This window comes from Pinus tabuliformis, chromosome X, assembly GCF_031772625.1.
Source record: "Pinus tabuliformis cultivar Carrire ecotype Pingquan chromosome X, CPIR1, whole genome shotgun sequence".
Classification (NCBI taxonomy): Eukaryota; Viridiplantae; Streptophyta; class Pinopsida; order Pinales; family Pinaceae; genus Pinus; species Pinus tabuliformis.
The window spans coordinates 901,641,917-901,656,507 of record NC_142308.1 but is presented as its reverse complement, the minus strand read 5'-3'; the positions used below and the strand labels follow the sequence as shown (position 1 = coordinate 901,656,507).

The 14,591-nt window shown below is 36.7% G+C and overlaps 1 protein-coding gene across 1 annotated transcript; it reads left to right on the top strand.

Annotated features, from left to right (window-relative positions):
• Positions 1–4,242: 4,242 nt before the first annotated feature.
• Positions 4,243–6,331, top strand: LOC149142597 (uncharacterized). The gene is made up of 3 exons (XM_089447960.1): positions 4,243–4,399; positions 5,549–5,705; positions 6,042–6,331. The coding sequence occupies exons 1-3, from the start codon at positions 4,397–4,399 to the stop codon at positions 6,086–6,088; spliced, it is 207 nt and encodes a 68-aa protein (XP_089304086.1). The 5' UTR covers positions 4,243–4,396; the 3' UTR covers positions 6,089–6,331.
• Positions 6,332–14,591: the final 8,260 nt, after the last annotated feature.

The following is a 14,591-nucleotide window of genomic DNA, read 5'->3' as shown; positions in this document are numbered from 1 at the left end:
AGCTTTTGGTGATTTTGTTGAGGGGAGGATCAAGAAGAGGCTGAGAGGAAATAGTAAGAGGCAATGAGGATTCGATAGTGTCTTGGTGTTGGCTTTCAGGGAGAGGGGGCTCCTGGGGATCAGGAGGAGAGTGGTGGGATGAGGGGTCTTCTTCCTCCAAGGATTTGAAGGGGTTTGATGTATAGGGTAATGACTGAGTCAAGATGGGAGGGGGGAGAAGGATGCAACTTGGATTACTGGGGGAGGCTTTGGTTTTGGGCCAGACTGTTTGGGGTTTGCTTTCTTTTTTTTGACTTGTTCCCATGTGTCTTCACTGGCTTCAGCATTTTCATTTATTTCATTTTCTTTTAGTTTACTACACCTATTAGCAAAATGACCATATTCATGGCATACCTTACATTTGAACGGGATTTGTTCATAGTCCAGCTGTTGAATATGGGTCCATTGGTCCACTTTGATCTTGATTGGTTCCGGAAGGCCCTTTCCTAAGTCGACTTCAACACAGATCATTGCACATGTGTGCATGTTGTCCTTTGGTTCACATCTGTCAATGTATTTTCTGACAGCGTTCCCAATGGCTTTGACCGATTCATCTCCCCAGCAATGAAGAGGGAGATGGGGCAAGCGAACCCAAACCGAGACTGCATTAGGTATATCCATTTCTGGGTTGAAGTCAGGGGACCATCTGTTCAGATAGAGACCTCTCGAATCCATGAAGTAGGGACCATTTCTGAAGATGAGATTCCGGTCTTCTTTGGTTTCAAAGAGGAATGTGTAGTAACCCCTTCCACAGAATCTTATTGCGATTTTTCCTTGGATGTTTGCGTTCCAGTTGCGCTCCACCCATTTCTGTACAGCTCTGGGAGAGGGCCACAGGCCAGTAAATTGTCCAACCAGACCTCTCTCTGCTAGAGAGATCGCTGCCTTCCTTGGGAGACTAGGGGGAAGAGAGATTTTTGGGATGTCAGCCAGTTTCTTGACGAACTTTGAAGCTGTGGGTTTGTTTCGAATGGTAGCATTTTCAGAAATAAGAGAGGCGAAGATCTCAACCTGGTCTTCATTGTCTTGCATCTGGGAGGGGTCGATCCCAGCCATGGAAAGGCTAGAAGGGAGCCAGTCGCAGCACTGGCCGGAGGAGGAGGGCAGAGCCCGACTGCGGGGGTGCCGGGGAGGAAGACTGGAGGCCCAACAACAGGGGCTGCCAGGCGGGAGGCCTGCAGAGGGCCATAGGAGGCGAGGTTGCAGGGGCGCGGGAGCTCCAGTTCAAAAATCTCACGCGCGGCTAGTGTAGATGCATTTTTGAATACGTGTCTAAAAAAAACAGGTTGATTTTATTAAACCAATTTCTATAGATGAATTTTTGTAACCACATAAATTCCTTCTATCTTTATCTGGTCATATTTCACACAAATTTTGGTGTTTCTTGGGACTTGGCCACCTCTATACTATCTTGGCTTGATTTACATGTTTGGCCATTCTTAAGCCTTTCGGCTCTTCAATCTTCACTCAATCTTCCTTCTCACTCCTCTCTTTTTTGTCCATCTTCTACAAAACTTTACATGTCAATTCATACAACTCATGAGTTTTGATTTGATTCCCAGTGGAGGGAATCATATCCTTAATTTTAGTGAAAATCTCACCTAACCTACTAACTATTTTGATACTTGATTGTTTACATGCCATATGGAAAACAAACTTCACCATTTGCCAACAAACCTTATTATTCTAGAATACATAATTATGAGTATTTTAATGCTTAATTATCCTAATTTTAATTAAGGGAACCAATTCGCTTTTATAAATTTCAAGACCCCCTTAGGTCTTGTCACAAACATTTGACATGAGGTTGATGCTCCTGCATCAATTTCTTTCCTCTAGAAAAATAAATAAAATAAATAATATTTTTTAATATTTTCACTATTTTCTCATTAATAATAATTTTTAATTATTTAGTTAATTATTCTTATTCTAGTCCCCTATCATTAAATAATTAATTTAAATATTTAATTAGTTAACTAAATATTCTATAATTGAATAAATAAAATCTTTGTTTTATTTATCATTATCCTCTCATGCACACATTTAGATGATTTTTTATTTTCTTTTCCACTTCTCACTCTAAGTTCTTCGATAATCACTTAACTATATCATATGATATATACTTGGTAACATTCCTTAAATCAAATCTTATGAAATATTATTTATTGACCTTCAATTGCATGCAATCTCAACCATTGATTGATGTGACAAGCCTACTCACTATTTAAGGGCGAGCATTTTGCATATTATCCTGTTGCAAGTGCAACTTTGTAACCAAGTAGTTTTAGGTTAATCTCAAAAATATTGAGCCACCCACATACTTATTTTTTTAAGCACTCAAAATGGAGCATAATTAGGTGAATTCTATTGGGAGGGTATTACATGCTTAGATTTGATTTTCCCAATTGTTCACTTATAACTTCATTGTTGATTAGGGTACTTAATTGAGTTTGATTTATATTATGATTTCACTCATATTTATTCAATTGTATTCCTTAATCACAAAATTTAATTATTTCACGTATAACAATTCATTCCCAATAATAAATTAGTCACAAATATTTTTATTTTTAATAATTATTTTACGTAGTTTAAGTCTACCTAGTTCATCCAAGTTCATCGAGTCTATGCAAGTATGCCAAATTCATTGAAATTTGTCCAAGTCCAGCCATGTGCCTAGATCCATCTGAGTCCACTAAAGTGTGCTCAAGTTTATCAAGCTCTCTATGCCAATCTTGTCCATTATGTGTAGTGAATGTCTATGGATGCAGTTCCTTGCAACAACCCTCAAGCCTCTTTGCTTTTCCTCACCAAGTTCCCTTCAAAGCTTCTCTTAATGCATTCAATTAGTGCACGCTACTAATGTCTTTGGTGCATCTAATCTAAGCAAAGGGTGCCCAACATATTTGTGATGTGTCTTGTCAACCAGCCAAAGCACTCCAAAACCAAATTTTCTAGTCATCAACCTTTTGTTATGTCCATCTATATTCATTAGTGACTACTTAAATAATTGTGTAATAAACATACCCATAACAATTCAACACTAAAACCTTGCACAAACCCAATGCTAAATAAATTTAACAAGATCCTAAAAAGAAAACAATATTTTGATAATATGATTTGAGCTATAAATTGATTATTCATAAAGGGAGATTCCCACAAAATTTCATGGCCCAAACCTAAGTTACATATTATTAGAGAGTATGAGAAATTGCACAATCAAACTTATAGATGAAATAGTCTTTTTCACATGAATACGGTGATATAATTTCAAGCAAGATTGTGATTTTTTGTTGTTTGAAATATATCTATTTTTTTTTTCTTAGTAAGATATCTTTAAATACATAAATGAATTCAACTACTTGAAACCCCTAGAGCTCTCGAATTCTATAGATTAAACAAATTAAAGTCAGTTTTTAAAAATTGACCAATTTTCATTAAAATTAACTAGGAAAAATACCTTAAAAAACCACTTCATCTATTAATTAGACTATACCTCTATTAGTTAAACAATACCCAAAAAAAAATTTGAATTTTTAAATTTAATAAAGAGTTTTCCAAATACCTTGAAAATACTTATAATAATGTCCCAATAAGCCAATTATATTTGACCAACTCTAACTATTTTATTTTTATTACAATTTTCAAAAAAATTCTTATTTTTTATTATTTAAAATATATTTTTAAATAATCTAAATAAAATGTAAATTGAATTTTAAAAAAGAAAGAGTCACAAATCATTCCACCTATATAAATTTAACCATCTAAATATACCATTTCAATAAAATTTTAACAAATTTAACCATCCAAATAGATAATTTCTAACAATTTTTAACAAGATTTCAGATAGCGAAAAAACAATGAGCTTAAAATACTCTACTCTATTTTAGAGGCAATACCATGGAAGGTGAACAAACAAGTTGTCATTAAATGGATTAGGTCAAAAGATTAGATAAGTTAGAAGACGTCCATGAATAGCGTGTGGAAGTTCACGCGTAAATTGAAGCGTATGACTTACCCTTGGTGGCGGCCACGAACACGGCCGACGTGACTAATTCAAGGCACCTTATCCACCTATTCAAATTTTTTAAGAAAGCCCTTGAATTCTCCAACTAACTCACCCTGGTAACGTAACTCGCGTTGACATAATCAGAAGTTACTCGAAGGTAATGTGTGGGATTCAAGGGTATATATAAGGAGTGGCCCTGTTATTTTAATTAGTTCGTTGGCTCTGCAAGGTTTCTTGCGTTTTGTGTTGCCACGTTTTGCGGAGCTCAACGTATTCGACGATTTCGTTGTGAATTGCAGCCAGAACTTGCAGATCTAATATCGGTGGTGCAATCTCTCGACAGAAAAAATGGTATGTTAGGATTTCAATATAGTATTTTCTTTATTTCTAAATTTTTTTGGGGCGATGGATCCTCTGGTTTTCTGTAATGAGAAAAGTCATGTGGTAGATTGATCAAGTTTTAAGAACGGGTTATATCCTTTTCAATTTTTCACAAAGCCTTTTAGCGAGGGCTTTTACTTTCTAGGATTTCGGGGGTATATGGGTCGTCTAGTTTCTTGTTACGAGAAGGTGCATCTGATTGGTTGAAAGGTTTTCAAATTGGTTCTCGAGTTCAAGTTTTCGCAAGGGCTTCTAGCGAGGGCTTAGTCGAGGTTCCGTTGCATGATATTGCAGCGGATGCCAAGGGCTCCTTTTGCATGTCATTTCAGCCGATGCCAGGGGCTCTTTTTAGGCCTCTAGCTCATGTTTGTGGTATCTTTTCGGCTAGGGTAGATGGAAGCACGCTTTTAGTGTCGGTCTGTATGCGTTTTGTGATATTTTGTTCAGAGTGATTGTGGGTGCGTTTGATCCTAGTGTATTGGGTTGAATTAGATTGTTGGTTGAGCATGCTGCATCTAGGGCTTATCAGATCTGAATGCAAGTGATGCACAGTGGTCAAGGGTACAAGTTTTGTAATATGTGTTTGAATCCAGGGGTTTCGTTTTTCCTTGGATTTTAGCCGTTTGTTGAAGGCCCAATAGTAATGGGAGCTACAGGCTTTGGTTTGTGGTCAGCTTTTGGCAGCAGGAAAAACGGCCTTTGGTTCTGGGTTTTCTTTGGTAGCGAGCCCTCTAGTAATTGGAATAACTGGCTTTTGATTAATGTGTTTTGGAAAATAATGTTAGATCTGTGTGCTGGTGGCTTTGTTACTGGGGCTGTTTTCTGTGTTTGTCCCCTTCCATGAAATATTAGGGTTACATATACAAGTCTCGTTTTCAGTTCCTTTTGGAGGGTTATGATAAGTTTTATAAAATCTGAGTGTTGAAAGTGAATGTGAATTGTGCTAATATGCCCATAGGTTTTTCTCGTTGCTGCCAAATGTATTTGGCTGCATGCTATGAATTTAGCTTGAAGACGATTGTCCAATTTGATGTCTATGCATCTAAATGCTCGCGTGTTCAATCGATTTCCCATAATGTGCTGGTAGATTGAGTGTATTGTTCCTGTTTCATTGTTCAGACTACATCCAGGCGACTTGCAGACAGGAAAAGTGCTAAGTTTCAGAAAAACATTCTGAAGAGGGGAGCTGTGCCTGAAACAACAGTAAAGAAAAGCAATTCGTATCCTGTGGGGCCAATTGTACTTGGTTTCTTTGTCTTTGTTGTCATTGGATCATGTAAGTTTTCTGTCACTCTGAAATTCATTTTGCCATGGTTCTTCTGAGATAATTATCGGCAAAGACCTAATAGGTTTATTTTTCTAGAATACTTATTTGCTTTTTTGGTGTCAGGGATTGGTGTGCATTAGCAATCTGAAAATTAGCAACGAGTTAGAGCTTCATTTTTGCTTGCAGTAGATCCTGATAATCGTTAACTTGTTCAGTTTCTTTCTTAATCAGTTGTTAGCACGTCTGTTGCTTGCAGTAACATTAATATTCAGGTCTACATACTAGGTTACGAGGAAGGTATCTTTCTCACTGACTTTTATTTTTTTTTTTTTTTGTGTTTGACAGCTATTTTTCAAATTATTCGAACAGCATCCAGTGGTGGCATGGCTTAGAAGCTGTGAACTATTTTTGAAGGTAGATAGATCGAGAGTTCTCTATGAATGAGGTTCACCACTTATAAGGGAGCGAGCTTCCTTTTGTCTATTTCAAGTATGTAGACACAAGTCTCTAGGACAGTCTTGCTAGTGATACATTTTGCCAATATTCATGTAGTTAGTCAAAAAGACCATGGATGTATTATTTTGAAGGCTGTACGCCTGAACATGCTTTGCAATAAATAATTCTTTAGAACTCAATCTGTGTTCTATTTATACCTGGTTCCTGTCAAACAATTCTGTCCGTTCATGCTATATTTATACAAAAGCAATTATTACATAAGTAGAACATGCTTTGCAATAAATAATTCTTTAGAACTCAATCTGTGTTCTATTTACCTGGTTACTGTCAAACAATTCTCTCTGTTCATGTTATATTTATACAAAGCAATTATTATGTAAGTAGGGATGTCCTTCGATTGATATGTTTTGTTATTTAACGTTGGGAAGCAAATTGTTGCTTATGGATTTTGTCAATCTAAGCAATGGAAAAATAAACTATTATTGTAATTTTGGATTCGACATGGTCATAGACATCTTATATCACTAACATGAAATTTGTTATGTTGGACTTGGCAAACTATAGCTGTCTCGTCTCCTTTTGTCTTTTCCTATTCAAGAAGACGAGAAAGCACATCATATGCGAAAGCATTAACATCATAAAATCATATTTCAATTTAAGCTATTGATTACGAAATTTCAAGCGAGCCAAAATGAAACTTTTATGGCATAAGGAACAGACCCGACAACTTGGGATATCGAGCATCGAGTCTTCTTGGCACATAATATCACTAAACAAAACAGAATCAGCGAGATACAGCATTCTTTTGAAGCTTCCTCATGAAATGTTATTAATACAACTTTCTCTGATAGACTTGTTGGCACATCCTTTCGGTGCTGATATGCCTTTTCTGAATTCTGTTCTCTAGAAACCATGTGAAAGAGGTTATAGCTCAAAGGAATTTTCTGTGGTTTCTGATGTGATCTCATGATTGTAAGATTGGTTTTTTATGAGGGATTTTTTATGGTCTTTGATTTGATCTCATGATTGTTAGATGAAAGTTTTAAAGATATGACCAGATACAGTCATCCAGTGTTAGATGGATTGAATGTTAGATGAACGTTTTAAAGATATGCCTAGATCCAGTCATCTAGTTTATCAGTAGTGACCTTTATTTTAATTGCGTGAGTTTCAGTGAAGTATAGCCTGCAATCAGCACTCCCACTGATCTGTTTTAAAAATTTAGAAACATATTCTCCCTAATTCGTTTCCCTAATTAAGAGATCGAGACTGAGACTGAAATTGTTCAGGTGGTAGGTATACTGTCAGTGATTCATGCTGGTCAAATATGTCATAAACAGGGTTTGACCAATAGTGAGACAACGAGAATATATACAATGATATGATTATTACGGCATAACAATTTTGAAACATATTTTCCCCAATAATCTTGTCAGTGATTTATGCTGGTCAAATATGCCATAAGCAGGGTTTTAGTGAGACAATGACTAAATTGGGTCCCATCGTAATAACATGATGTAGATTATATACAATGATATGATTAGTGTGAATAAAATTCAATATTGTTTGTCATAATATATAGTAAAATCTCTTCAGTGTTTTGCATTTAATCAAATATCTAGAAAACGCGGTGTAGGATCAGAGCCCATGTTTGACCATACACCTTTATGTGAAAGATGGGAGTTGAATAGTTGCTATTGCTACTCTCTATGAAAGCATTGTTGCGTTATATACACCGTCTTTTACTTGAAAGATGGGAGCTAAATAGTTGCTATTGCTACTCTATGAAAGCATTGTTGCAATGTTTTTAATGAAAGCATCAATGTATTGTTGCATTGTTTTTCAACTTGCTTACGTTACTCTATGAAAGCATTGTTTTTCTTTATTGTAGAGGTTGTGTTATCGGCTTCTCCATGGTGCATTGTTTTATGAAAGCATCGTTGTATTGTTGCATTGTTTTTCAACTTGCTACTGCTACTCTATGAAAGCATTGTTTTTCTTTATTGTAGAGGTCGTGTTATCGGCTTCTCCATGGATATTAATCATCTTCATGGGTTTGTCTCAAATTTTCATGGGTTTTATTACCGGGACAGTGTACCGATCTATTGTATTTGTGTAGCAAATCTATATAGGTGGATGTGCTAATGAGTAATTATTTTTATATGAGGGGCCAATTTAAATTCATTTTGTACGTACTTTGCTGGTGACAATCACTGCACAATTTTTTTTAATCATGAGAACAAATTTAAATTCATCCTCTCTTACATCCATCTATTTTATTTATGTGGCAATTCTGCATAGGTGGATGTGCTAATGACTAATTTTTTTATATGAGCGGCCAATTTAAATTCATCCCCTGGTACTTTTTGCTGGTGACAGTCACTGCACAAAAAAAATCATCATGAGAAGCAAATTTAAATTCATCCACTCTTACATCGCTACTGCCCACTCGCTACAGAAAGAGGGTGGGAAAAGGTAACTCCAGAACGAGAATCATATAGATAACGCTCGATTATGCTAGATACTTGAGTGGTAGATTAGGTAAACATACGCTCCAAGATGGTTAGATACTTCAGTTATGAATGGTGTATATTCTCTCGATTATTCCAATTTTATTTTTCAAACCATGGTTAACTGGTAACAGAGGAATTTGTTGAATTGGTAAAATGGGTAAGCTTTATGATATAAACAGTTCTACATGGTGCTCCGGGCTGCCTTGCAGGGAAACCGAACCAGAACCATATTTAAAGTCTTGAGATTATATATATTGAGTTTGACTAAAAATGTCTTTCAAAACAAAAGGAGTACTCAAAATGATACATAGAAACCAAACCAGTGGCAAGGAGCCACAAAACCAGCAGTAAAGATGCTTTAACATGACTAAACTATCCTATGTAAGAGAACCGGAAGTCACATAAGGGATATGGCGGCTAACTAATTGGTTGAGTTTGGAAGACCCGAGATTGTAGATGAGTTATGGAGAGCCACGAACACGCACAGCAGGGACGACTCCTTGGCTCATCGATCATGCATGGTGGGAGTCCCTTCCTTGACATCCCTCAGCCTTGGCCATCCTAGCAGGTACTCCTTCCCCCGACCAATGACCACGCACAATAGGCACACCTTCCCCGACACCTTGGAGCCTTTAGTCTTTACACAGCACCAAGCACGACCGATGAGCCGCTTTCTTATGAACTGTGACTTTCCAGAAGCAGTGACACAGGTACTCCTCCGACCAATGACCACGCACAATAGGCACACCTTCCCCGACACCTTGGAGCCTTCAGTCTTTACACTGCCCCAAGCACGACCGATGAGCCGCTTTCTTATGAACTGTATGACTTTCCAGAAGCAGTGACACGGAGTTTCTGCTCTTCACCAACACGCCAGGCCTACGAACCCGACGGAGTTCCCTCAAATTCCTTGAATGCCTCCCAATGTAATCACTCCATTGATTGGCTAATTGCCCCTGGTTTGAAAGGTGAACTTGAGTGTTGAATTGGCGCCTCTGTGCATCCATAGAAATCCTCTAATCACGAATTGCCCCATGGATTGCCAACCCCAACCTCCATGCAAACGAAGAGGGCAGAATCCCAATTGTTAGTCATCAATCCTGAATGCTAGAGAAATGCGAGGAGGATTGGCATTGTGATTATCCCACACCATGGCTCAAATGGCTACCCAAAGCATCTTTTGATTCCCCATGGAACCAGATGAGTGAATTCTCTCTTCGCATGTCTGAGCATTAAACCAACGCAATTCTCCTTGAGGTCGAATGGCCTTATAATCATAACGTGCCATCATTTACGAAGCTCTATGGTATTGGCTTGCAATAATGCTCAAGGCTCCAAGCATGAGTGAATTTAATTGACCGTGCAACTGAGCTATGTTTGATGCATGGTCCCCTAGGGGGAGAGCCAAGACGCCTAGGTGCAAAGGAGCTCTATGGTATTGGCTTTGCAATAATGGTTAAGGCTCCAAGCATGAGTGAATTTAATTCACTGTACAACTGAGCTATGGTTGATGCATGGCCCCACGCGGAGAGCCAAGATGCCGTGGTGCAAAGAAACCCTAATAAGAGTGGGGAATATGGAAGGAAAATTTTGCCGTGTGTGACATGTCAGGGTACAACATCGATGTCACCTTAAGGGGCGTGTAATGCCATGCTGAAGGAAATGATGTCACCTGAAGGGACATGTAATGCCATATTGAAGAGAATGAACTTTTAGAGCTTTGCTGAAGGGAATGATGTCACCTTCAGGGGCGTGTAATGATATGCTGAAGGGAATGATGTCACCTTAAGGGGCGTGTAATGATATGCTAAAGGGAATGAACTTTTAGAGCTTTGCATTTTAGTAACCACTCTAATCCTTACACTCTAATCCTTGCAATCAAATGAGGTCATGTCATGGAAAGACTATTAGAACTATAACCACCACTTTCCTTTTCATGTACTGATATATTGTTGAAACATACCAGCGCTAACAATGGTTTCAGGAAACATTGTTCAATGCTTCCCTACCTTCACTCAGTCAGAACTACACAAGCGTCTTTTGCAGGTCCCTCAAAACAAAACAATCTTTGAACTTGTTGCAAAGTCTCACTTTAAAAAAGCTCCTTTCATACCTATTCAATGCAAAAAGAGGCAGTGTATATGAAAGCCCATGGCCATTCAATGTAGAAAGAGGCTGCGTAAGTAACGTGAATTGAACACTGAATGTGAGGCATGCAAGATTTGGACAGAGACGAGGATGGTATTGAGAAGAGATTGTGTGGGACTTGGAATTGATATGGTATTGAGAAGAGGATGGTATTGAGAAGAGATTGTGTGGGACTTGGAATTGATTAGCTACATTGCAGGGTCCAATTGTTCCACGTGTCAGCGTTTAATTTAGGAGACAAAAAGGAAGTTTTGTGATTGGTTGAGGAAACCATCCTTGCCCACCCCAATACCACATAGGAATTCTTATCGCGCGGTTAAGATACAAGAACTCATCTACCAAAGCTTCAATTTACGTTGGAATTTATTGGTCTTATGAATGTCCTATTTAAATATCGGGACTCTAATGATGCGACAAAGCTCTAATGAATGACACGAGACAGACAAGGCTCTAATGAATGACATGAGATCTGCACGACGAAATAATTTTGCAACGAATACAAGGTATGCTCTTAGGTTTACAGCGATATGTCCCACTGCAAACAATGTCGAAAAATGCAAGTATCATTGCAACCTTTACACAAAACTCAACAACCATTGAAGCTCATCCTTTTCCTACCAGTTGCTTCCTGCTTCCTGCTAAAGAAGGCCAAAATCTCATCATCCATAGAACAAAAGTGCATTGCTTCCTCCACACGTTTCTCCCCACAATGATAACCATCCAAATAAATGATTTGAAGAAAAACAGAAAGGAAAAGAATGAATAACAAAAGTTATTCATGTAATTCATCCACACCTTTGAATAAAAACATTAAGGTCTCTGTTTGAGTTGTAACATTAAGGTCTCTGTTTGAGTTGTTAGTATATGTTGCTGCAGTGATGAAAGTGCAAAATTTTGAAAAATGAAAATAATAATGTTTTTAAATAGGCCTTTTAGCAGGGCTTAACAGAGAGGAAAAGAGAGGAAAGCAAAGTCATCTTGTTGGAAACAATTGTGATTGACAAGTCCATTGCAACCACGGAAATTGTGCTTTTAAAAAACACAAAAATAGTTTGAGCTAGTTGTAGCCACAAAACATGCTAAAATTTGGCTCCTTGCTCATTCTTCGAACCCACCTAGTGACCAAATGATGTTTGGATTCTCATCATCGCTGAAGATGTTGAGGCAAATGCAAATTGTGGCAATCACACACATCACAAAATAATGGCATCAATTCTAGGGATAAGAATAAGAAATGGTCACTAATCACACACATGACAAAAAAATGGCGTCAATTCTAGGGATAAGAATAAGAAAGAGTCACTTCCTAACAAACACCCAATAAAAAGTTAAAATACAAAAATTTAAAACTTATAGAACGATGAAACATTAAAATATGAAAATATACAACTCACTAAAATCTTGTTCAGAATTTTAGAAGCAATTAATGTTATATAGTTTATATTTATAAAAAATGTAATTGATAATTTTCATCATCCTTGAAAAATAGTGATGAGTCAACCTATATTTGCAATTGCAGTCAATGATTGCTTCCCCAACCAATGGGTTAACAAGTAAGCTTTGATAAGTTCTCCCACTATTTAAAAAAATGATAATATTCAATTAAGAAAAGAACAATTGCTTCCCCAACCACTGGTATGACAAGTAAGCTTTGATAAGTTCTCCCACTATTTAAAAAAATGATAATATTCAATTAAGAAAAAAACAACCAACGTCCATTCTATATCTCAAGTACCAAGGAACTTGGAGCTTAGCACCTCTGGTTTAACAAATAAGCTTTGATAAGTTCTCCCACATTTTAAAAAAATGATAATATTCAATTAAGAAAAATAAACCAACGTCCATTCTAGATCTCGAGTACCAAGGAACTTGGAGCTTAACACTTGATCCTTACAAAATTGAAATTATAAAATGCATAAGGTAATTTTTAAGTTTATTTTCATATATTCAAAATCTTATAAAGTATATAAAGATAATTTTCAATTTATTTTCATATTGGAGAAAAATATAACATTTCATTATTCAAAATGCATTGAATGTATAAGTTTAATGTATAATATAAGGTCATTTTTTTTTGTTTGTATATCTAAATTATATAATTTTAAAATATATATAGTTTCTTATATGGTGGGAATATATATCACAATTTAGTTTTCAAATTAGCAGCAAGAATAGCCATTATAGCCATTAATGCACATTGACCCATAATTAACCAAACATACTCTAAACTCATTTAATATATAAGGGTGTAATCTAACTAATAAACAAAATGACTATTTAGCTTGAATTTGATTTCCTTATCCATTGCTTCTCAAATGGCCTAATATACATAATTCATGACCCCAGAGCTCTCCAATCACTAATAAGCATGCAAAATTCATTTTCAACGAGTCCAAAAAGGCCAAACAATATTCCAATCCACAATAGACAGGTATATTATCTTTGTTATATTTGTTCAATTTAATAAACAAAATTTGATGTCCTACTCGATTGCAGCTATTATCTGGGAGTGGTTGAACATGGTTTCAAGTAACAATCTTGAAATCAATGTGACATGTTACAGTGAAATTGATTTGAAATTTTGTATAAAGTATATAAACACAGATGTGCCTCGAACTTTGAACTTGTCCAATATATACATGCAAATTAGCAGATTGCAACCACACTGCACCCTCTCTATAGCTTCCACTTTGCACACTCTCATAGATGCCCACATCAATTCGCGCATTATGCCCTTCCAAGACTAGCCAATTTTGTCGATCATGCTTTCCTAGTCTCAATGTTATTAGATTCCAAGTTGCTTGCAGGTTTCATGGAAGCCAGAGATTATTGAATTGACCCCAAAAATTTGGAAAGACTGAACATCATTTGCTGCAACACTCTCGTTTCTTTCGGTAACATCCATTCGCGCGCTTTCCTCTGGCTGGGAGAACCCTGACGGTTTCTTCGACAATGCACAAAGGAGAGTGTCGACATGAAGGACAAGAAGCATTGGAAAGTTGTGACATGTTTGTGAAATTTGCATGGAAATTGTGACAACATTTTGGTAATACTCTCATTCTTACTCCTTCCATAATTCTGCCAAGAAAATGGGGACATTCCAGGGCTTTGAGGGGATAGCTTGTGTGGTAAACCATGGTTGGAAGTGCTTCTAAATCTTTTTCTCGATGCCAGTTTTAGCTCTTTGGAAATCCATATTCGGCAATGGCTCGGACACCACTCCCCTGTAGAGCAATGTACATCGGCGCAGGGCGTTGAAACCCAAAACACATAGTATTGAGAGGGAACAAGGCCACCATGATGATGCTTAAGCTTGAATTGACTCTCGCATTAACAAAGCAAACAATGACAGAATATGACATGTCGCACTTTTAGTGGACAGAGGAAAAAAAATACAGCATTGCGATTCGTTGAGATGAACAATATTTACTCACCTTAACCCATGTAGAAAAACACCTTTCAATATAATTAATAATTTATATTAAAACTTAAATATATAATATATTTATAATTTATTAATTATAAGTGGGATATATCAACCACACTTTGCTAGATGCTAAGATGTCTAGGTAGAAAAGGAGTGCCTATTCTTTGGAATTAATTGAAGACTTGGGACTTTTTGCAAGAGCTTTGATGTCCACAAAGGAGTGTCTATCGTTGTACTTAATACATATTTTTATTTGAAAATTGATTAAAAAACTAAAACAAACCCTTATTAGGTAAATTCATCAATTATAAAAATATAAATCAAGAAGGAAGGAGAGAGATGCAAGTGAAT

Excerpts from the sequence above, each read along its gene's own strand:
- LOC149142597 (XM_089447960.1), top strand. Across the intron at positions 5,706-6,041 it reads CTTTGTTGTCATTGGATCAT|CTATTTTTCAAATTATTCGA; the intron begins GTAAGTTTTCTG and ends TGTGTTTGACAG.